The following is a 22,779-nucleotide window of genomic DNA, read 5'->3' on the forward strand; positions in this document are numbered from 1 at the left end:
AGTGAGAAGAGAGAATAGACTCAGAAAAGTTATTGGCTAGAGAAGAAATGTGAAAAATTGCACTTATTTTTAACCCTGAAGCTGAGTTTGTGTTGATCCCTACGTAGTGTGGTAATTAGGAGCATAAGTCGACAATGTGTACCTTTGTTATGAAGCAAAGAGGAAATCAATATGCATACATAAAAGTGATCCCACAGCCTTATCTTGAGGTTTTTTAGTATCTCCTATTGGCAAGTAAACTGTAAGGCATGTGCCAGAAGCTAGAAATGCAATTTCCATCCTTTGACTTGATTTGGGATGTCGAGAGGAAGCCAAGTGTGTGTATCATTGAGGTCTGAATTTTTCTACTGTAGCAGGAAAGCAAAAGTCTTTTCTTTAAGAATGTTGGAGTTACACACAGGTTGAGCAGCTTGCTTTTTTAAGAAATGTCTTTTTGTGCTAGGTCTTTGGGCATTTGGTCTGTTGGGGTTTCAGTTAGCCTTTATTTAACTCATGGAAATATTTGCCATGTGCCCCATCCATAGCAGCCCCGAGTTTGACACTCCAGATGTGCCGGGGTGTCGTGCCTGGTGTCCTGTGCTAAAACCCCTCAAGAGGGAGAGACGATGCGTGCCAAGGGGGACGCAGATCCATTTCTGATGGGCACTGCAGCGCGAGGACCTCTCCAGGCTCATTTGTCATTCTTCTTTTATGCCTTTTCCCATTTCCCTAAACATTGGTTGAATTTTCCGTATGCATCCTTTAAGGAACTTCTCATACATATGGAACAGAACTGAGTTTGACTAGGTTTGATGATCACTTATATCAGTAGTACTAATTTGGCATCTTAGTCATAGAAGTAAACAAAGCAAAAGCTGGTTCACAAGAGTAGTTGCTGTAAAAGTGTCACATAATAACAAAATTAGTTTTGATTTTAAAATAAAACCATTCTTTTGAGAATAGCTAAATGTTATTAGGGCAAAAGGATGCCAGTTCTTATTATTTTAAAAGACCTTTCCTATATGACTTTCTGCACAAGGTTGGAGATAAAATCATTCCACCCAGATTCTCTCTTCAACTTAATGGATTGCACAGATTTTTGCCAGCACTCTCTCAAAATATGAGTCATGATTATGCATTTATATTACATGTTTCCTTCCAACCCTCAAGCTAAATTATAGTGTCTTATAAAGACTACAGTCTATGGGCATGAATTAAGTAGGCCACACTACTCAGCCATCTGTCTTCTCTTTCTTTTTTCCTCTTAAAAACCATACCAAACAAACTTGAAGGCCAAATAAGCACTGGAAATGCAAAGTTGCCTTTTGGTTCACAAGATTCAAGGTTCACATTCATTCCTTTCACTCAACACATAACTCCAGGATCTTTAACTTCGATGGTAGTCAGTTACAGTTCCTGATGTGCACTACTCAGGCAGCTGGAACCTGTGAGTCACCAAAGCCTGGCGTTCACCTGAACATCCAGTGACCCTTAGAGCATTGGTTTGAGTGGAAGATGTGAGTAGGTTTTCTTGATGTTTTATTATCTACTGTCATATCTTACCTTTGATTTCTGCTTAGGTCTTTGGGTATGGGGATGAATCAGTAGCCCTAGGGATGTGGTATCTGAATAAACAGAAAATGCTTGGAAACCATATACATCCATGAACAAAACTTGTAGAGCCTTAGCATTTTATAAGAAAATAATGCAACCCAATGTAATTTGCAATTTACTCAATTTGACCAATAATGTAACTATTAAGCTCAGTAAATCCAGAGTAACTTAAACTAAATAAGAGAGGAGAATTTTACTTTCAGGAAGGGAAACAGAGTTAAAATAAAGGATAAGAACTAACGTTTACTGATGCACAGAGAAATCACTATCTCATGTTCTATAAACAGGTGTAAGATTTCTTTAGGAGGGCGTATTCAGTCCACTCTTCTCTATTAATGCTACCATCAAAGGATAGCGCTACCATCAATTTGGTTTCCCAAGTCAAAAGTTAGGATGTTGTTTTTTATTTTTTTCTCTTTCTCTGTCCCAAGCTCCAAGCATTATGGATTTGACAAGTTAGAAATCACTTTCACCCAGAATTTTACAAGCATTTCCTTTGTTATATTTTGTACCTTCTGGTATTGTTCTTGAGAAGAATGGAACTATTCCACGCCCAGGTCCTTAAACACTTAGGCTCCCACCCACCCCGTCCCCAGAACCATAGGCTTACTTCCTTAACCCAGGAGTCTGAATTCCTCAATGATGTGTTTTCATGTGGACCATTTTTTATTCATTGAGCTGGGTACTCTCTGGACCTTTTAATCCAGTTTTACATATCTTTTAGTTCTAAAAATGTTCATATACTATTTCTTAATAATTTCTCCCCTTTTTTTCTCCTCTTTTGTGATAGCTCTGTCTAGTAGTTGTTGGACTTTTTGAATTGCACTTCAGTTTTCTTAAGTTTTTCTCTCTCATAACTGTTTTGAGAGAGTTTCTCAGTTTCCCTTCTAACTGTCTTATTAGATTTTTTAATGTTTACTTTTAACTCTCATAAGTTCCTCCTCTTCTTCAGCAATCTAGTTGCTCCATGAGCTTCACTGCAGCGTGATTGGATGGTTTACATCTGCTTGTCTTTTCTCTAGAGAACCATCTTCTTTGATCTCTGTGGGGTGGTGAGCATTCTGAGGCCAAGTTTGGAGGAAGGAGAAGTGACCCTGGGTCTCATCTCTGCCTTAGGCTTGTCGTTTTCATCCCTGTTCTCTGTACCTCATGCCCTTGACTCTACATCTTTTCTGTTCTCTAAAAACCACTGCTCTTGCCCACCGTGGTAGAGGATTGGTTACTGCCTGACAAGGCCAGGCACTGTGTGGACCCCAGGGCCTAGGGCTGAACTCCCGTTCCTTCTTTCTAAGTAACTTTTATGCCTAAATCTCCCTTTTCACTTGGCCTTCTGCAGTGCTTGGTGCTCCCCATCCCTGCACCATTTTGGGGTTCTCAAGGACAGTGAGTGATCTTCCTTCCTACTGATATTTCTTCTGCACACCTTCCTCTGCTCTGCTAAACCATAACCTTTGTTCGTTCACCTCCAACTTTACATCCTGTGTATTAGAGTTTCAGGGATCTCCAAATTCAGCTGGCAGTTGAGGTTATTTCTGTTTCGCGTCCTCCCTGTCCTCCTTGTTCTGTTGTGATGATTTTCAGAAAAGGCTGAAACTTTTACTATACCATGGTGAGAGGGAATTCTGCTTTTTAAGAGTGATCCCTTGTTCTAGTAGATTTCTCAAAGGGCAAATATTAGTAAGTGTTGTTGTTGTTGACGACTCTGGAATGTCTAGGCAGAGGCACTGGCTTGGGATGCTGACTGCTTTGCCAACAGGGTAAATTGGAATGATTTGCCCAGCACTCAAAGTTGAGACTTATCTAGTCTTCCCGTGTCCTTGCCAAATTGCACCAATTAGCTTTGTGGGCTGACTTTGGTCAAGTTAACAGTACGCTTTGTACTGTGCAGTTGGTAGGAACCTTAGGGATAGCTGACTTAAATCGTATATTTTAGGCTAAAGAGTCTTAAGTACCTGACTAATTACTTGAGCATATGGGAAAGCTGTCTAGCAGGTGACCTTTTAGGAAGCTGTGATACCTGTTTGAGAGAGTAACCATGGTAACTCAAAGCCACACCTGACTTTCACATAATGGACACTCAGGTTTTCCCTGAATTGTGATGGCTTTTACTAATTGTGCTTTTCACTTCTCTCAGACGCAATTAGAAAGTGATTTGTAACTCTGATTCCTGATTATGTTAATATAACTATAATTTAAAATATCTGCTCAGATTATATACGTGAAGTATTTTTAATCTATTAAAGCTTATTTATCACCCATGTTCAATGTTCTTGATTCTACATATGCATATTAGTTAAAGATATGATCAGTTCTGTCCTAGAAGTTTGCTAATTACCTGGAAAGACAGAATTTATGTATGAAATGCCTGACAACAATATCCGTCAACTAACCAGAGCCCAAAACCATGATATCGAATCATACTGATCCATCTTGGTTGAAAATAGACAAGGCCCCCATAGCCAAGAACGGGGTTATTGCATGCACTTGCATGGCTTGTGTCAGAAAGGTGCCTTCCTGCAGTGGTGAGGGACCACCGAAGTTCAGCCATTCTCTGCGCAGGGGCCTGTATCTCTCAGGGCATCTGTGCAGAGCACACACCTTTTAAAAATTGTACCATGGCTTGCCATCCTTTGCACTCTGCAGCACAATCAGCAAATCTTATGCAAAAGGCAAGATCTGAGTTGAGATTTGGGTCAAACTGGGAGATATGATTGCCAGGAGGCATGGCTGGAACAGATCAGCCAGCTGGGGGTAGATAGACAACATGCAGAGAGCTGTGGCAGGCCAGGTTCCTCTACAGGGGGCTGTCAAATAGAAAGATTTTATCTGGATTTTCCAGTAGCCATATTAAAAGAAGTAAAAAGAAGCAGGTGAAATTATTTTTAGTAATATATTTTAACCTTATATCTTCAAAATACTATCATCTCAACATCCAAAAAATGTTAAACGATTATTAGTTTACATTATTTTATGTATTATGTCTTTGAAATTTGGAGTACATTTCATACTTACAGCATATCTCAAATCAGATGCTAAATTTTATCGCGAGTACTTGCTGTTTATATTTCATAAAATTTAAAGTTGAAAACATAGATTCACATACCCAAGTTATTCTAAACACTTAAAAAATGAATCAGAATATCAGTTTTTAAAGTTAAATTAATGAAAATGAAATCACTGTGTTCCTCCAAACACAAGCCCATTTCCAGTGCTCAGAGGACTCTGAGTGGCTCTCTGAGCCACATCTGGCGTCTGCTGTGTGGGCAATGTGACTATGGAGGGACTGGGGGCAAGACAGTGCTAGGCACATAGTGTGCCTGAAAGATATTAAGGAGACATTGAAGTTTTCAGGAAGATAAATCTCATACAAAGTTTGTAATAAGGAGGAACTACAGCCAGAGAAAGATAGAGAAACCTTAGAATCCACCAACTCCCATATGTTGAACACAGACGTGGCCTAGTTATTTTGGTCACTAAGACTGGTTACGCTGCATTTAACCAAAGACTTTCTTGAAGAATAAAGCATCAGACAAAAGGAAGCTTTTCTCTTTCTGTTTAATAAGATTTTTTCTACAACTTTATTGAGGTGTGGTTGATGCATAATGAACTGCATGTATACAAAGCATACATTTTGATGAATTTGGGCCCATGTGTGAAATAGTCACCACAAGCAAGATAATGGACATTTCCATCATCCCTAAAAGTGATGAACATTTGCTTAGAGGGTCTTATTTCTACGGTCCTTGGGAGTGAATGTGAGGACCAGAGGCCCAGTCTTGGTCCTGCTGAGTAACTGTGAACAAGGTGTTGAATGTCTCTGGACTTTCGATTTCTAATTACTGGAGATAGTACTTGCTATCTCCAGAAATATATTTAAAATATTTAACCTACAAGTCTTGGAGGCCTCGGCTGTGCCAGGTGTTAATTTTTTTTGGTTGTGTATTGGGGGTCTTGGGACAGCAGCTCCTTACGCTCTGGTAGTTGAACATTTTAATAATCATGCAGCTGTATTAGCAGGTTGCCAGCATAGATGATGTGTGTGGCTGCACAGCAGCCAGGAAAAAAGCTACAAACAGCCTTTCTAATTTCTAGACGCAGTCATTGCTGGCAGAAGAGGAATTGAATAGTGTGGGAATGTGGTTTTATTATAGGTGAGATGCTCCTAAGGGTGGATCGCTCTGCATCATTGACTTGGAGCTGGGAGAGGCACACACCGCGTGATGTGTGTTGATGGGCCCAGCTGTGAGTAAGCCATGCTGACGGCTCAGCTGCGAGCTTCCCTTCTCACCATCTCTTCTTGGCCCAACAGAGGGTGTTCAGAGCTCTGCCGGATCCCCATGGTGGAATATAAACTCGACAGCGAGGGCACCCCCTGCGAGTATAAAACCCCCTTCAGGAGGAACACCACGTGGCACCGGGTGCCCACTCCTGCCCTGCAGCCCCTCTCTAGAGCTTCCCCCATCCCCGGCACGCCCGACCGGCTGCCATGCCAACAGCTGCTACAGCAGGCCCAGGCCGCCATTCCTCGAAGCACCTCCTTCGACCGGAAGCTGCCCGATGGCACGAGGTAATGCTGGTTCCGTTTCCTCAAGGGCGGCCCTTGTAAATCACTGGGGTGAGAACTTGACATTGTAGGGAGGGTTTTTCGTAATCACTTCTGAGTTAGCTTGTTCACAACAAGTTGGCAAGCAAGGTAGCAGGGCAGGCCCCAGACACAGTGGCGCCTGGGGTCAGGCACTCTCCTGGGCCCGAGATGGTGCTAGTAAAATGCAGGTTCTGTCCACCAGGGCCACAACTTTTCCTCTTCATCTGGTAGCCTTCCTCCATGTCCACTGGCTCTCTTCCCCAAGATGGGAAAGGTACCCCAGAAACTATTCTGCTAGAGCCTCTAGAAAAGTGTGAACAGGTTTGAGCATAAATAAAACAAAACTGAACAATCAGTGCTTAAATATCATCATAATGTGAGTAATACTTTAAGAGGTTCCAAGCTCATTAGGACTTCCTCTTTGCTTTTCTCCTTTTAAGCAAAGTGAGTTGAGTTTAAAATTATTTTTTCAAAGAAAGAATGCATACACTTGTTTGAAAGTTAAATCCGATACCATCAGAAGCTGGTGAGAGTTTTCCGATGCCGAATTTGCATAGATCATTTTAACAAAGCAAAATAATAAATTTCTTATTGTTGTTAATTGCTACTCCTTTTATTCTAACTTTTATGTAACATACAGACCGCAGTAATGCCATGAGTTTTCTCAGTTAAGACATGTCAGGCTCTGGTCTGATAGACCGTGGCCTGGGAGCCAGGCTGGAATCACAGCTGTAACTGACGTGATGTACTGTAACCATGGGCCTGGTGCTCATCCTCTCTGAACCTTCAGTTTCTTCATCTGATGAGCCACATCAGGATGTTTGGAGGACTGAGTGGGTCAATGTATGTAAAATGCTTAGAACTGGGCCTGGCACTTAGTAAGTTTACATAACTCTTAACCAGAACTAATTGATAAGCTTATATAAATATTAACCAGAATTAATTGATAAGCTTATATAAATATTAACCAGAATTCATTGATAAAACTTGTGGTCATCCTCTCCCTTCTCCAATTTTTTATTCTTTTCAGAGTGAATGCAGGGGAGGTGTTAATTTAATTTAACGTTCAATCATCTTGGCTCTGTGTCTCCTAACTCAAAAGTCTGCTGAGTTTATAACTTTCCCATATTCAAAGAAATATACATAGATAGTGCTGGTAAAAGGGGCAACATGTAGAAGGAAGGGGGTCTGCAGAACCTCCCTTATTTAAGTAAATTTAAATAATCATAGTTTAAAGTAAATTACATTAAATTAAAATTTACTTAAAGTAAAATTAAATAATTCTAATTTAAGTAAATTATAGGAAAAAACCAGAAGTATTCTAGCAGCAAAAGGGAAACTTGGCAAGCACGTCTTCATCAAGTGAGTTTTCATGAGTATTTTTCATTTTTGCATGTCTGAAAAAAAGATAAATAGGATTACATTCAAGAGATGTGTGAAAATAAATGGTTTTGCCAAATTTAGGTTTTTCTTTTTGCATAAGTTTTAAGTATAGAACTAAAACGTGACTTGTTTTAAATTTCACATAATAAGAATTAGTAATGTTTTCATAATTCTGTATTCTCGGGAATTGTATTGCTGTTCTTCTGTATTTCTCTAGGAGGGAATCATTATCTGTGCTTTAAATCTTTAGACAGTAAAGGCTTGTCCTGTCTATACCTCTTTCCTAGGACAAATTGCCAATCATAAACCACCTGATATCCCCTGGCATCACCGATTCTTAGTTTATTTTTCCATGATTTATTCTGTTTCACATGGCAATATGTTTTTCTTCCTTTTCCTTGTCATTCCCAAAGTAAATTTATTTGTGAAACAAAACAGGCCAGGTCAAGGGGCTTGGCACATAGTTCAGTGCCGTGTTAATGACTGTGCTCAACCTTTCAGAAGCTCGCCCAGCAACCAGTCATCCTCCAGTGACCCTGGACCCGGTGGGAGCGGACCCTGGAGACCACACGTGGGCTACGACGGGTACCACTCATTTTTACCTTAGTTATCCACTGGGAAGAACCTGTTTCCGTGACTCATTCAAAAGCATTTACTGTGTGCCTGCTGTACCCGGGGCCATTTGGGGAATATAATAATGCCAGACATGCTTTTAATAAGTGACTTGTCCAGGTTGGAAAGCTCATTATTTCTATATAGGTAGTACTCACTTGTCTAGTTCTCAGCCTGCTTTTTTCGTTTTTGATGAAGAAAGGTTTTCAGAACATGAAAATTAAGGATGTGAGGGCTTAATTGCCCCCTGACTTAAATTGCTGATGAGGCAATGCCGCTCAAAATCAGAGAAGTGGGTTTAGCATTTGGCTTTTTGCTTCCTGTCTGAGAAGCACCGGGAGGTTGCCCCAGCACACCTGGCTGAGAGCTGCCCTTTGTAGTATCCATACAGTCCCCAGGATCCAGCAGCTCAGGCAAAGCCTGAGGACTTCCGTGAACAAAGACACCGAATTGACCAATCCCACCACCTCTGGGAAGAGAAGAGAGAGCGTGGCGCCAGGGTGCACCCCTGAGGAGCGCCAGGTCTGCCGGGGCTACTGTGACTTGGTGCTGCTTTGGGTTGGAGTTAGGAGCTGGTCATACTGATTGAGAGGAGACAATGGCCGGTCAGTGGGAAGGACTCTGCTCTGAGGAGCAGCTTACATCACTGCTCCGGCAGGTGCACGCGGAATTCTCTCTCCATTTGTAGTCTGAGTTGTACGTGTTCCTTCCCTTAGATGATAGATGGAGTTCTTAAAAGTTGTATGTCAAGCAACTTTCTAAATTGCATTGCATTTTAAGAGAAGAGAGGTTTTGATGTTGGCTTTTTTGGTTTTCTTTTCTGTATACACAGTAAAACCTTTTCTGGCTTTTTCTGTAAATCAAGGTCTTCAACCAGAATTCTGTAAATAAGGATCACTTGTAATGTGAATAAGTTTTCTGCTACGTATTTCTTTCATATTTGGGATTTTCATAAAACAAAGTCTACTTGGATGTAGTCTAGAGTTAATCTTTTTCCTTTTTTTTTTTTTTTTTTTTTTGTTTCTTTTGAGATGGAGTCTCAGTCTGTCACCCAGGCTGGAGTGCAGTGGCGTGATCGCAGCTTACTGCAACCTCCGCCTCTGGGGTTCAAGCAATTCTCCTTCCTCAGCCTCCTGAGTAGCTGGGATTACAGGCACACGCCACCACACCTGGCCAATTTTTGTATTTTTAGTAGACACAAGGTTTCACCATGTTAGCCAGGCTGGTCTCCAACTCCTGACCTAGAGATCTGCCCACCTTGGCCTCCCAAAGTGCTGGGATTACAGGCAGGAGCCACCACACCCGGCCCTTTCTTTTTCTTAAGAAAAATTTAATGTAAAGATATGTCAGTGCCATGTATTCTAAGCATAACATAAAAATGCAACCTCCTCTTTAGCTTGCAGGTACATTATCTGATCCTGGACAGTCCTTTAACCTCCTGGTTTCAGCAGCCCTTCTTTATCTATAAATGGCTGTCATCCAGCTGCTTTTTCTGACCCTCTGGTTAAACCAGATCCCACAATTTCAGATGCTTTTAGCTTCTCTGACAGGGCTGAGCTGACAATTTGCATTTTCATTTGCCAAGAAACCAGCTCCTGGATAGGGCTTTCCCTCACATAGCCCACTTGGAAGCCAGCACTCCCGTGTGCATGCTGGCAGGTGGCACGGTGAGAAACGACAGGCTCAGCTCTGTGTTCTTTTCAGGTGCCAGTCCCCTCTACTGCTCGAACACCAGGGCTCAGGCCCTTTGGAATGTGACGGGGCCAGGGAGAGGGAAGACACCATGGAAACAAGCAGGCACCCGGGTAATAAGGAACTCCTGGAAATTGACCTCCCTTGCTCCCTGTTGCCCCCTCCCTGCCCCTTCCTCTCCCATCACTTGTTCATTTGATTCATTCATTCATTCAGCCTATGTGCACCAGGCTGAGGAGATCAGCTGCGTCTCCAGGTGCAGGAGGGGGTGTGGTCATGGTTGGTTGTGGTTGTGGCACCTGCAGAAAGTGAACACTTTATGGTGGTGGTTCTGTTTACTTTTGTGGCATATCCATCGGTAAGACCAGAAAGGCCTAGAACCACAAGCCTGTTCATGTTTACCAAACCACTTGTCTGACTTCTGGTTTTCTTTACTCTTTTGGTAATACTGGAAATTGGAAATTCAACTCCTCTCTCTTTATGTAACAGAAACCAAATGGCATGGCCCGCCTTCCAAAGTCCTGAGTTCCTATAAAGAAAGAGCTCTGCAGAAAGATGGAAGTTGCAAAGATTCCCCCAATAAGCTTTCTCACGTAAGTCCTTTGTTCATAAGCCCTTCACTGGCCTAGCCAGGACTGATCTCTCTCGGCACACAGTGGTACAGCCTGCTTCCTGGGGATGCTCAAGAGCACATTACCTCACAGGGCTCTTAGAGGTGAGGTGAAAAAAGGAAACTATCTTCCTGATTTATAAAGGACCTCAAAGAAAGGTTGCACAACAAAGTAGTGGCAAAGCCAAAGTTATATCCTCAGCCTTTTGATCCTCAATATCCAGTGCAGTAGTTACTAAATCACGTTCCCATTTGTAATCTGTTAACCGCTTATCGATTTAGTGGCAGAAGCATTATCGATTTGAAAACAGAAGCAGAAACCGCTAAGTGATGTGTGTGGTCAGAGGAACTCTGCCCGTAGGCAGCCATTTACTGTACAGTCACAGACGATTTAATCATCACGGCGGCAGCTGTCCATCACACATGTCATGGTAGAGCAGTGCCCACGTGGTAGTTCTCAGTCCTTTGCATGTGTTGCCGTGTTTACCCCTTGAAGAAACCCTGGGAGGTGAGCGTCGAGGGAGACTAGCTCAGTGAAACAAAACTTCCATTGAAATGCAGAAACAGGAATTGTTGGTTATTAAAATAAAGCCAACATTTTAAAGTGGCTTATTTTTGAAAATGTTCAGGTGAAGATAATTTATAAGGTCCTGAATTAAGTTATGTCTTTCTTCTTTCTTAATGTGTCATCAGCCAGCTTTGCAGTTGTCCCTTAGCAAACACACACGACATTTCTTCCCTCAGCTGTGACCACGACCTTGTCTTGAGTCAGCCTCGCTGTATCTATTTAAATCTACCTTTACAATGTTCTCATATTGGTTTCAACAAAGGGATACGTGGTGTGGGCATAGTTTTGAGAATATCAGTGTATGATGAAAAGGTCAAGGTGATTTGCTTAAGGATCTGATAGACTGGAATAAAAAAAGATAAGGCCAAACTGCTTTAAAATCTACCAGGGCCTGGCTGGTTCTTATGATTCCAAAGCCCTTTGCCAATGCTTCAGATCTTGTTGCTTTTCCCAGACTGTGAAGAGAGGCCATGTCTATATGAGCACATTGTACAGACAGTGACATTTCTTCTATTCTGTTTGCTTTTTGTCTTCTGGAGACCCCCCGCCCCAACCAAAAGCATTGACTCTTTTTCAGACCTATTTACTCTAAAGAGAGTCCCATTTCTTAAAGGCTTGGGACACAGTTTGACTGGGGCTGTCTCAGAGAGATAGTTCGTGTTTACCGTGTACTTTGCAGCAGCCAAGTGCTTCTGCATATATTATCTCATTTGCTTCATGCAAGAATCATGTGAGCTCAGTATTACAAGCACAGAGAGGGTTAAGTGATTAACCAGAAAGTTCTACCTTTGTGACTGGAACCTGAGTCTTCTCCCCTAAACTCAAGGCTGGCACTATAATTTGAAATAGAAGCATTTTCTTAATAAGTGGCCCTTCTCTTCCTTGTATAAATTTTCCATTTCCTTCCCAGTTTATATCACCTTTGTTTATTATTTTCTTTGCTAGTGACACTGTGGCCATACTTTTGTGCTTCTTGCACAAATAATTAAAGATGTAAAGATACCCATTTAACTTAGATAAATGATGGGAAGAAGTGTGAATTAGAGACTTCTGCACAAAACCAGGTTGTTTTTGAAAAAGGAAATCCCGTCATTGCCCACATTGAAGAGTGAGTAGAAAGGGTTCAGGTACGATCCCATGGCCTGTAGCTCCCTGAGTCAGGGTGAGAAGCAGCAGAGTTCAAGATTCACTTGAAGACTCTCTGTTCCTCTTTCTTCTCAAGATTGGAGATAAAAGTTGCTCCAGTCACTCCAGCAGCAACACGCTCTCCAGCAACACCTCCAGCAACAGTGACGACAAGCACTTTGGGTCTGGCGACCTGATGGACCCCGAATTACTGGGATTGACCTACATCAAAGGGGCCTCCACCGACAGTGGCATCGACACGGCCCCGTGCATGCCCGCCACCATCCTCGGCCCTGTGCACCTGGCAGGCAGCAGGTCCCTGATCCACAGCCGGGCCGAGCAGTGGGCTGACGCTGCTGACGTCTCTGGGCCTGACGACGAGCCGGCCAAGTTATACTCTGTGCATGGCTACGCGTCCGCCATCTCCGCCGGCAGTGCTGCGGAAGGCAGCATGGGCGATCTCAGTGAGATATCCTCTCATTCCAGGTAAGCCCCACAGCACTGCAGAGTAGTACCTGCTGGTGCCACCTGGGCCCTGTCTGCTGGGATGGGGCAGAAGCCTGAACTCTAAGCAGTAGGGGCATCGGGTAGGTTGGTGTTATTTTTCCTAGCTGTCTGACATCAGAGGAAGGGCTTGTTTCTACAACATGAAAATGTGAAAGCTTGCATGTTAATAAGTCCCTTGTTTGTGTTTTATTTTGGTTTTTTTCCTATTAAGTTTGAGTGAAAAGTCAGTAGAGATATTAATTACGTCTCTCTCCTAACTCAACCTGTTGTCCCTACATGTTTTGGAGGCACTCACTAATCTTCAGACCATAGTAGTAGGAAGCCATGAGGGCAGCATGTGCGTGGAGCACATGTAGCTCCCTGCCGTGAGGGCATGCACACACTTCCTCCCTCTTCCTACAGCCCCGACAGCGGGGGAGATCTGAGATCATGTGTATAACAATGAAAGTGTGTTCAGCTCTGCAGCTGGGGTTCATTCAGTAAAGACTGGCTAAGTGTAAAGCAACTGTGTTCTAAGTACTCTAAGTGTGGATGTTTAATGTCTCCTTATGAGTGGTTTTAAACTCCTGTTTGACATACTTCTCTGCAGTGGTTTTAAAATACCTAATTTGCAATTTCTGCCTTCACTTTCAAAGACTAGGCAAAGGACAAAGAAATGCATTTATTCGGTTTTGCTGTGGACAGGATTTAACTGTTTACAGCAACTACCAGTGTCATTTTTCTGCTTGTTTCCAAGGCCTTCCCTGATTCAGCTCCAAGTTACGCTGACTCCTGCCCACAATACTGGAGGGCAGAGTCAGTTGAACTAAGAATGTGAATATTTCTTGCAGGTACCTAGTGCTGTGAGGGAGCATTTCTCCAAATGATGGTGCTCAAGGCAGACCTGTAGCCATCACGGTGAAAGGCTTTTTGTGTTCCTTAGGCTCCCCTTCAGAGTCTCCCCTCACCCTACCACTGCTAGGGGATACTGAGTGTCATTCAGGGACCTTTACGTTACAAGTTAAAGAAACTCCATGCTGATTGGTTCACGCAACCAGGGTCATATGGGGGCTCATGTAACCAACAAATTGAGCACTTGCAAGGTTCTGCTTGACCCAGCAGCTCAAAATGATACTGCCCAGGACCAGGTTGCCTCCATCTTCCCACTCTGTGTGACCATTTCCCAAAATCTCAGCATTCTTCTTTTGGCTGAAAACAGCTGTGCCACCTGCAGACCTCCCACAGTCACGGTCTTCTGTCCCCAGGGAGAAAGTGGTTCTTTCCTAGTTTCTGCAGAAGAAACAGGTTTCTGCCTTCTCCAAAGCCAACCCCCTCCACCCCCATATCTCCTCACATGTTCCTAGCTCCAATCATGTGGTTAGGGGGTAGCATCGCCTCGGGCGGTTGGGGCCCTCAGCCTGGGCTAGGGGGTCAGTCCCTCTTGCCAAGCCATGCAGCCGAGAAATGGCAAATACAGCCACTGCCCCAGAAGAGAATCAGGGCATTATTTGACCTAGAGAGTGGGGAGTGGACGCCAGAGAGTAGAAATCACACGTGTCCACCATGCAGAGGGAGCTTAGGATATGAAGATTATTTTCAAAATAGACATTCCTACTACTTTTTTTTTTAACCAGTTCTATTTAATAATTTGACTTAAAATAAGTTTAGTACTAATAACTAATATAATAATTAAGGATTATCAGTGAATTTGGTTATCTGAATTATTCCTGGCTGAATTTCAGGAACAGTGGTCATACTGTAGAAACCATCTCGGGATTGTACAACCTGCTAACATCTAGTTCAAAGTTTAGATGATTTGTGAAAGAGCCAATTTCATGACACCTTTTTGGACAGATGTCATTGACCTCACAAATAGAGTTTTGTATTATTATTATTAAGTAAAATTTCTATGGAGACTGCCTTCGGAGCACATTCATTTGTTGATATTTGGTAGGGATATTTACCGGCATTTGAAATGGGTTTTCATGATTACCTTAACCATTTGCAAATGTAATGGGCTAGACTATTAGAAAGTATATGACAGTGCTAGATTGGATTTCTGATTGATTTTGCTTTCTTCCACCACTCTGAATTGGATGTGGCCCAGCTGTTGTATAAGTGATAGATGTTGAGTGAGAAGAATCCTTTACCACTTGACTGCCCTTTTCTTGTAATTCTTCGTTGATGGTGGCTTTGAAGCCACATTTCAACTTGCGTCCTAGGCTTTTGCTCAGCATGGAATTCAGTCATTGAATGGAATATTTTTAACACTTCCTCTTGCCTGCCCTCCGACCCGCACAAGAGGCGAGGAGGAGGGATGGGATATACAGCATTTGCCTTGTTTTCTGTGTGTTGAGTGAAAGGCAGGTGACTCATTAGAGCATGAGGGACCAACCTACCAAGCCACACAAAGATTCTGCAAACTCTGAAATGCCAGCCCCAGCTGTGGCATGGTCGGCCATGAGGAAGGCTCCCTCAGCACCGTACTTTCCTCTCCTGTCCCAGTTCAGGCAGCCTTGCAGTCCCCTCGAGCCGAGGCCTGCTGCTGGGGGGTCTGGGTTATGACTGACAGTAGCTCAGGTAACAGAAGAGCAGAATAAACTTTCAAGAACTGACATGGGTGACCATCCTGCCTAAACCCACATCTCTGCTTCCAAGTGCTCTGTGCCCCTGACCTGTGTGTTATTTTCTTCATAGCACCCACCCCTAAATCAAATCATTTGTGTTTACTGCATATTCCTTCCCACAAGAAGGTCACTTAAAGCTACCGTCCCCTCACTGGAGCATTCATGTTTTGAGCTGATAGGGTCATGGCCTGTCTTGTTCGCTTGTATCCACAGCACTTAGTACGGTTCTGTGCACATGGCAGGCATCTGAATATTTTTTGAATGAAGACATAAACCAGGAAAAGTGCTTCATAAATGCTTATTGATGAAGTTAATAAACCAGTGCCTGGGTAACATAGGGAAGTAGGAGGAATGTGGGATCCACCATTCCCAGTTCACCGTGTCAGGAGTCCCAATCAGTATATGGTGTACTCTCGATTCTTAACTGTGGGTTTTCACCACCGACACCACAGCAGCCTCCTCCAGCCCCAAGCACACACACACGCATTCCTTGGCAGCCACCCGGGAGTTAAATAAGTACACAACTGTGTATATGGCACAGTTCCAAGATTGTACTAAGGCGGCAAAGGGAGGACTTAAAACTCTTTAGGACAAGTTACACTCTTGTGAGGAGGAGGGTAGGGGAACAGGAATCATCTATTTAGCAGAACGAGCATGTATCTAGTCTGCTTTCTCCTGCTGCTCAGTTCTTGTAATTCAGCACACACATTTTTTTCTTTCTTCGAGGGCAGGGCATTTAGATAAGAGCTCAGAATACCAGGCAGTATTTATGCTAACCTAACTAAGGCTTTGCAAAATGAAATAAATCAACTGCAAAAACAAACCCCATATTCTGGATTCGCCTGTAAATGGCACATACGATGTTCGGCTGTTTATCATCGTTCACGCCACCATACCTTTCTCCTAGTACAAATGATTGGAGGTCGGCAGTATAACTCTGAAAGAAGAGCATTAGTCCAGAAGGAAAGGGTTCATGAAAAGTGTGTAGACAACATTCCAGAATGTTGTCAGCATCGGAGAACACTTCTGTAATGACTGCTACTAAACAAGGAATTGTGCCATATTACTCATCAAATGGATTCTGTATGTTTATTCTTCAAGTTAACTTTAAAATATCTTACAGTTGGGATAAAAGACATTTTTAATGAAATCTAATTTTTAGAAAATGTTATAAAACAAATGGCAAAATACATAGAGTTTGCGGCCTTTGGTCATTTTAAGGGGGAAAGGTGAGTAACCTACACACACACGTGCAGCGTATTAACTAGGCTGTGACTTTGAGTGCCCCAGTCTTTAACAACAAAATATCTTAGAGATCATCCAAGGCTTTGAAATACATGAGATACACGGGTAGTGGAAGGCAGTGCACAGTCCTTCATCAGGTTCTTAATGGGGAAACTAAGGCCATAAGCCTTACTGGGACAATTGGGAAACTAGCAAGTGGACTGTCTGTTAGATGACAGTATTGCATTAATGCCTGACGTCCTGTACATGATCATCACTTGGTTAACTATGGGGGATGTCCTTATTCTTGGGAAATAAATGCTGAAACATAGGCGTATGATGTCTTCATGCTTGCAGCTAATTCTCAGATGGTTCAGAGAGGAATTAGTGGATCTAGAAAAGGGGTATGTGGGTGTTTATTCTACTATCCTTTCCCTTTTCTGTAGCTGTGAAATTTTTCAAAATACACTTGGGAAAATAACATACAGGGCTTCAGAGCTCGTTATCTATACACACAGTTTTCATGTTAGGGCTCCCTAACTGGCATGCACCCCAGTGAATGGGAAGAGTCCATTAGCTCCTATTCTCCATGTGCCTGTTGATTGCTTGCCTTACTCCTCAGGTCATCTCGGTCATGTTGCTTTACTGTTCTCTTGACCTGGTGTTCCGTGTGTGTGGATGTCGTTGAAGAGGCAACGCGGCATCTTCCCAAGACTCACAGTTAGTGCCCAGAGGGAGGGAGCCACCAATCAAACTCAAGGGCACCAGGCCAGCCACCAGCAACTAAGTTTCTTCATAGGAGTAGACGAGGGGCTTTGTTTGTTGGTCTTGGTTAATTTTACTTAAAACCGCAGTGTTTTCCAAAACACAGAGACCCTGAAAACGGGTCCATTTATTTTGTTTCTTTATTTCCTCTGGAACCTCTACAAAACATTCATTTTAATATCATTCTTATTTTTATACTTTGTCTTTTATGATACTTGCTTTATACATGTATCAGAAAAGGTCTGTGCTCACCTGGGGTTTCAGAATAAGATTGTATTTCAGCATACTAGAGGAGCTTGCTACCTCAGGAACCCTGTGTTAAACTCTTTCAATAGAAAGGACTCCTACTTGTGGATAATCCTGTCCTATGTCACTTCCTATAACTACATTTATATAATGCTTACCCTACGCTACACACCGTTCTAAGTGCCTCACTAATACTAACTCAGATTATCTTCAGAGAAACCTTCGGAGGTAGATACTGTTATTATCTTCAATTTACAGATGAGAAAACTGAGGTTAAGAAACTTGCCCAGGGTCTGGCAGTGGTAAGGGACAGAGCTGGTGTTGAGACCCAGAATCCTCGCACTGCGCTCACATGTCAAGTTTGCTGAAAGTGAAGTCCACCTCCCTTTCTCAATGCTGAGATTAGACCTGTAATTTAAACTCTTAAAATTTTTCATTTTCTATAAAGGAACTTCTATGCATTTTTCGTAAAACATATATTGTTGATCTTTCTAATTTAAGAAAAAGATATTTCTGGTGGTGGTGAACTGTCCACTTAATTTCTCAGTCAGCCGGGGGTGGGTAGTCCTTCTGGCCTTAGCTTAATGACTAACCTTGAAAATTTTTATTGTTTTTAGGGCCTCTGTCTGTTTCAGTATTGTTGCTGTTGTATCATATGATAATGCAGCAAACACCCCTGTAACTACCACCAGGTTAAGGACTAGAGCATTGCTGTGTCTGGAAGCTCTCTGCATCCTACCCAATTACAACCCCTTCTCTTCTCCCTTGAGGTAGCCACTAACCTGGCTTTTGTGATAATCATCCCCTCATTTTCTTTACATTTTCCTGAATGACATGTTGTTTAGTTTTACCTGTTTACGAACTTTATTAAGAAACTGGCTCATGATCATTGTATTCTTTGTCACTGGTTTCTTCTCTACATTGTTCATGAGATTGCCCAAGTCGTCTGTAGCCTCAGTCCATTCATTCGTAGAGTATTCCATGTATTCATTCATAGTTATTAATCGAATATCCTTCTACTATTGATGATTTTGGTTGCTGCCATTGGGGAGTTCTTAAAATCAGTGCTTCTGATCAACATTGTTCCATGTTGACAGTTGCACGTGCAGCAGGGGTTTATTTTATGTGTGCCTATGCAGTGGAATTGCTGTATCGTAAGCTCTGCGGGTGCACACACCTTCATAGGTAATGCTCAAACTGTTTCATGCACTTTTTACTCCCACCAGCAGCAGGAACGTACCCAGTGCCCCAGTTCTTACTAATACTGGGTCACTGGGTATTGTCCGGCATTTCCATTTTTGCCTGTCTGGTGAGTATGTAATGGTATTCCATTATGGTTTGCATTGGCATTTCCCTGGAGACAACTGAGTTTGAGCACCTTCTCCAACAAAATATTCACCATTTGAGTTTGTTCTCTTTTGAAGCATCAGTTTAGGAATGTTGCCCATTTTTCTATCAGATTTCCCCAGCCATGTTTTTAACATCCTTCCTGCCACAGGCATACAACTTGCACGTGAATAACCTTAGCCTACGTAAAATGAGGCTTCCTAGCAAGCTCCATGGTAGAAAGAAGCTCCATCTGCCTCACTGGGCCTGATTTTGCTCTCGGAGAAGGACTTGAGTAAAGCGTTGTGGCTCTGAATTTGGCCGTGTGCCAGCACTGCTGAAATCGGATGGTATTGCAGCTTTTGTCTGTTTCTCTCCTCAGTGGTTCTCACCATTCAGGAAGCCCTTCGGCTCACTGTTCAAAAAATACTGGGTCTCTGGATTCATCCAAAGTCTACATCGTGTCTCACAGCAGCGGACAGCAGGTTCCCGGGTCCATGTCCAAGCCCTACCACAGACAAGGGGCAGTGAACAAATATGTCATCGGCTGGAAGAAATCGGAAGGCAGCCCACCGCCCGAGGAGCCTGAAGTGACTGAATGTCCTGGGTAAGGTGGTTGGCTGTTCTTCTCCGGTCAGCGTTGTTCACTGTAGGGATTGACTGAGCAAATGTAGTTTCCTCCCAAAGGAAATGCATTTACTAAAGAAGAATAATCTAAAAACATCTTTCTTAAACTCTTTAAATGATGATGTTTATATTTCTTTATAAAATTCTTCTCTTGATTTTTACATTAAAAAAATGAAAAGAAATCTGTGTTCTTTGCTTTTATATTCAAATCTGCCTGCAATAGAAAAGTCATGGTAACATGCTGCTGATGGTGTGAGTATAGAGTCTCTATAAATACACAAGGTCAAAGGCAGTTCGAATTCCCACAGAGTCCTGTGTGTTTCTTAAAGTTGCCGTGTAAGTGACATCCTAAAAGAAAAAGTATTTTTCCTAATTTTAGCATGACTTCCAATTTTCCTTTTAGTTGTTAGGTTTGAGGTTGAGGGCAGTGGTGGGCACGTAGGGAAGGATGCTTTGTATCTGTTTGAAAAAGAAAAGATTTAAAAATACTGGTAACCCGTCTTACAACACTTGTGAAAACTATGCTGATGCCTCTGTGAAGAGACAGGTAAAGAAATTACATTTCAAGAATGCAGAGCAGGGCCGGGCGCGGTGGCTCAAGCCTGTAATCCCAGCACTTTGGGAGGCCGAGACGGGCGGATCACGAGGTCAGGAGATCGAGACCATCCTGGCTAACACGGTGAAACCCCGTCTCTACTAAAAAAATACAAAAAATTAGCCGGGCGAGGTGGCGGCGCCTGTAGTCCCAGCTACTGGGGAGGCTGAGGCAGGAGAATGGCGGGAACCCGGGAGGCGGAGCTTGCAGTGAGCTGAGATCCGGCCACTCACTCCAGCCTGGGCGACAGAGCGAGACTCCGTCTCAAAAAAAAAAAAAAGAATGCAGAGCAAGGCTGGTTGGGGCTAAGGAACTATTTGCTTCTTTTGTAAAGAAACTTAACAGAATACTCATGCTAAATTATCAGGTCTGTGTGCTCTGCTGTACCTGCCTGCAATAGCGTCATCAGGCGTGTGGTACCAAGCATGGCATGCACCCACTCTGGGATGGCTCTTTAGAGAGAACCTCTAGATTTTGCACGTTGCCAGTGAACTAGTATCACCTTTTTCTCTTAAAAAAATGATCCTATGTCTTAAATACAGCTGATATGATTCTGCCTTCTAAATTAAAAATTCTTTTAGTGCTTAAATTGAACATGGAATCTTTTGTTAAAAAAAATTATGTCAGTCATTGCAAATGACTTATTTAGGAAGGAATTTCATAGTGATAACTAGCCCTTTTTATTATAAATGAAAATGTTAGAGTGATACATTGGTATTTCTAATAAGAATCTTCTCAGTGCTTCACAGGAATTCATTCCAAGCCTTTTTTAGGTTCTATGAAATATTTTTAGAAGCATTTTATATGTCGCCGTAGTACTATGTTTAGGCGAAAGACTCTTGGAAAGTCAGGGAAGTGTGAAAGGAGCCCATTTGGACAGTTTTCATGCAAAAGCCTGGGGTTTATGCATTTCCACACACTGGTTTGATGGCGCTAATGCTCAGTGAGAGCAAGGCAGTGTCAGGAATGAGGTGAGAAGGGGGTTTGTGTCTCTGAGTCACAGGCTGTGTGCACGCTAGAGGAGACTGAGATTGTGTCTCCGCTGGACCTCCCCACCTGAGGTCCCCTGTGGTGTGGAAGGGCCAACGGCAGTCCTCACCTATGTTTTTGGGTACACCTGGGAGGGGAGGGGCTGTAGAAGTTCTTCCATCCTAACTTGCATTTTATGGGGAGGATTTGAGCTCAAACTGGTTATCCCAAGAGGCCGATGCTGGGATTTGAGACCAGGGCGCCTGGTCAGTGTGCCGGCTCATCCTGGCAGATGGAGCAGGCACCCCAGGCCCTGCCCAGTAACACAGTGTTTCTAAGGCAAGGCAATCATACAGGACTGCACTAACTAGATTTGAAGTTTTGTCAAAACAGTGTTTACTGTTTTCAGTGGATCACTGAAAGATGTGCTTAGAAAACAGTCAGCCAAGTACATCATATTTTTAGTGTCTCATTGTGCACTGAAGAACAAATCAGTTGTGCTCTCCAGAAGTTTCACATAGACTGGTGGTTTCTCAAAATCATATTGTGGAAGCCCTACTGTTAATTTTGTTAATAATATTGTCTTACATTTTTAAATAATATAAGCAAATGAACCATTCTGTCTCAGGCTTCTGTGTATCCATTCATGCTGTTGTTCCCTCTGCCTTAATTCCCTTTGTGAGTTTCTGAGGCTGACCAGCACCCTCCCAAAGGGGATTGTTCTCTGCACCCGCTAGCCCAGTACTTCCTACAGTGACTTCACGCTTGATCGGTCATCTCAGCCTGCAGAGCACACACACCACGTACCTACCACATGCACACACACCCGGACTGGGGTTTCTGTGCAAGCCCCATGGCCTGCTTACTTCACTACTCACAGTGTCTGGCACAGAATTAACCCTTGGAGCATATTTATGACACGTCATTGGATAATTTCTTTAAATTACTAGTTTAGCAGAGAAAGCTAGCGATTTTTATTGAAACACATATAGAAACTAGAACAGCACATTGTACTCGTAATTATGATATAATATTTTTATCCATGCAGTTATTGGTAGGACCTGGGTTTTTTCCCCCACATCTTTCCCAAAACACATAGGGCCTGGAGCTCTTGAGCACCACCTAACTCACCTCAGGATCAAATGTTGGGTGCTTCTTGGATGCAGTCTTGTTAAAAACTACATTGTTTTGTCTTCCTTATGTGGCTTTTATGCAAAAGCCCTCCAGCGTCTTGGATTCTTCTTGAAGCTCTCATTTTCATGTCATGCCATCCCACAAGCCAACTAAATCCTCAGTAATGTTTTAAAAGTTAAGAAAAGCTTCTTTTTTTTTTTTTTTTTTTTTTTTTTTACAGCCACTGTTTGTTCATGTTGTAACGGTAGCTTGTGCTTCAAGAACTGAGAGGTACAGGGAAACCTGTCCTACCTCAGGAACAAAGCCATAGAGGATTTTAGAGAAATCCTTCTTAATTTTGAGCATGTTTGTGTATATTTCTTATTCTAGTAATTTCCCAGTGAGCTGTCATACAGTGACAAGATAGCCTAGCTTTTGAAATAAAGAGTCATCTTGGAGGCACACAGCAATAACATTTAGGTCGTCCTCCAGCTCGCTGCTGTGGGCTATGAATTCCTCGAGTGTTATGTTTCAGGTTGTGTGGCAAAGACCGTTTGCCTCCACGGACAGTACAGCCACTGACGACTGTGTCTTCAGGAATATTTGGTTGCTCAGATTGTATTTTCAGGGTAA

General features: G+C 42.8%; 1 protein-coding gene across 8 annotated transcripts in view; it reads left to right on the forward strand.

Annotated features, from left to right (window-relative positions):
• Positions 1–22,779, forward strand: part of SIPA1L2 (signal induced proliferation associated 1 like 2) — a 240,150-nt gene that overhangs the window by 185,088 nt on the left and 32,283 nt on the right. For 7 of the 8 annotated variants that reach the window (XM_033200404.1, XM_033200406.1, XM_033200412.1 and 4 more), the window contains 6 exons: positions 5,903–6,160; positions 8,063–8,146; positions 9,878–9,978; positions 10,355–10,458; positions 12,266–12,654; positions 19,225–19,449. In XM_033200404.1, the coding sequence (XP_033056295.1) occupies positions 5,903–6,160; positions 8,063–8,146; positions 9,878–9,978; positions 10,355–10,458; positions 12,266–12,654; positions 19,225–19,449 (1,161 nt within the window). The remainder of the gene's footprint in view (positions 1–5,902; positions 6,161–8,062; positions 8,147–9,877; positions 9,979–10,354; positions 10,459–12,265; positions 12,655–19,224; positions 19,450–22,779) is intronic. The other variant, XM_033200410.1, reaches the window with a different exon arrangement.

The sequence above is a fragment of the Trachypithecus francoisi genome, unplaced genomic scaffold, assembly GCF_009764315.1.
Source record: "Trachypithecus francoisi isolate TF-2019V2 unplaced genomic scaffold, Tfra_2.0 Lachesis_group5, whole genome shotgun sequence".
NCBI lineage: Eukaryota > Metazoa > Chordata > Mammalia > Primates > Cercopithecidae > Trachypithecus > Trachypithecus francoisi.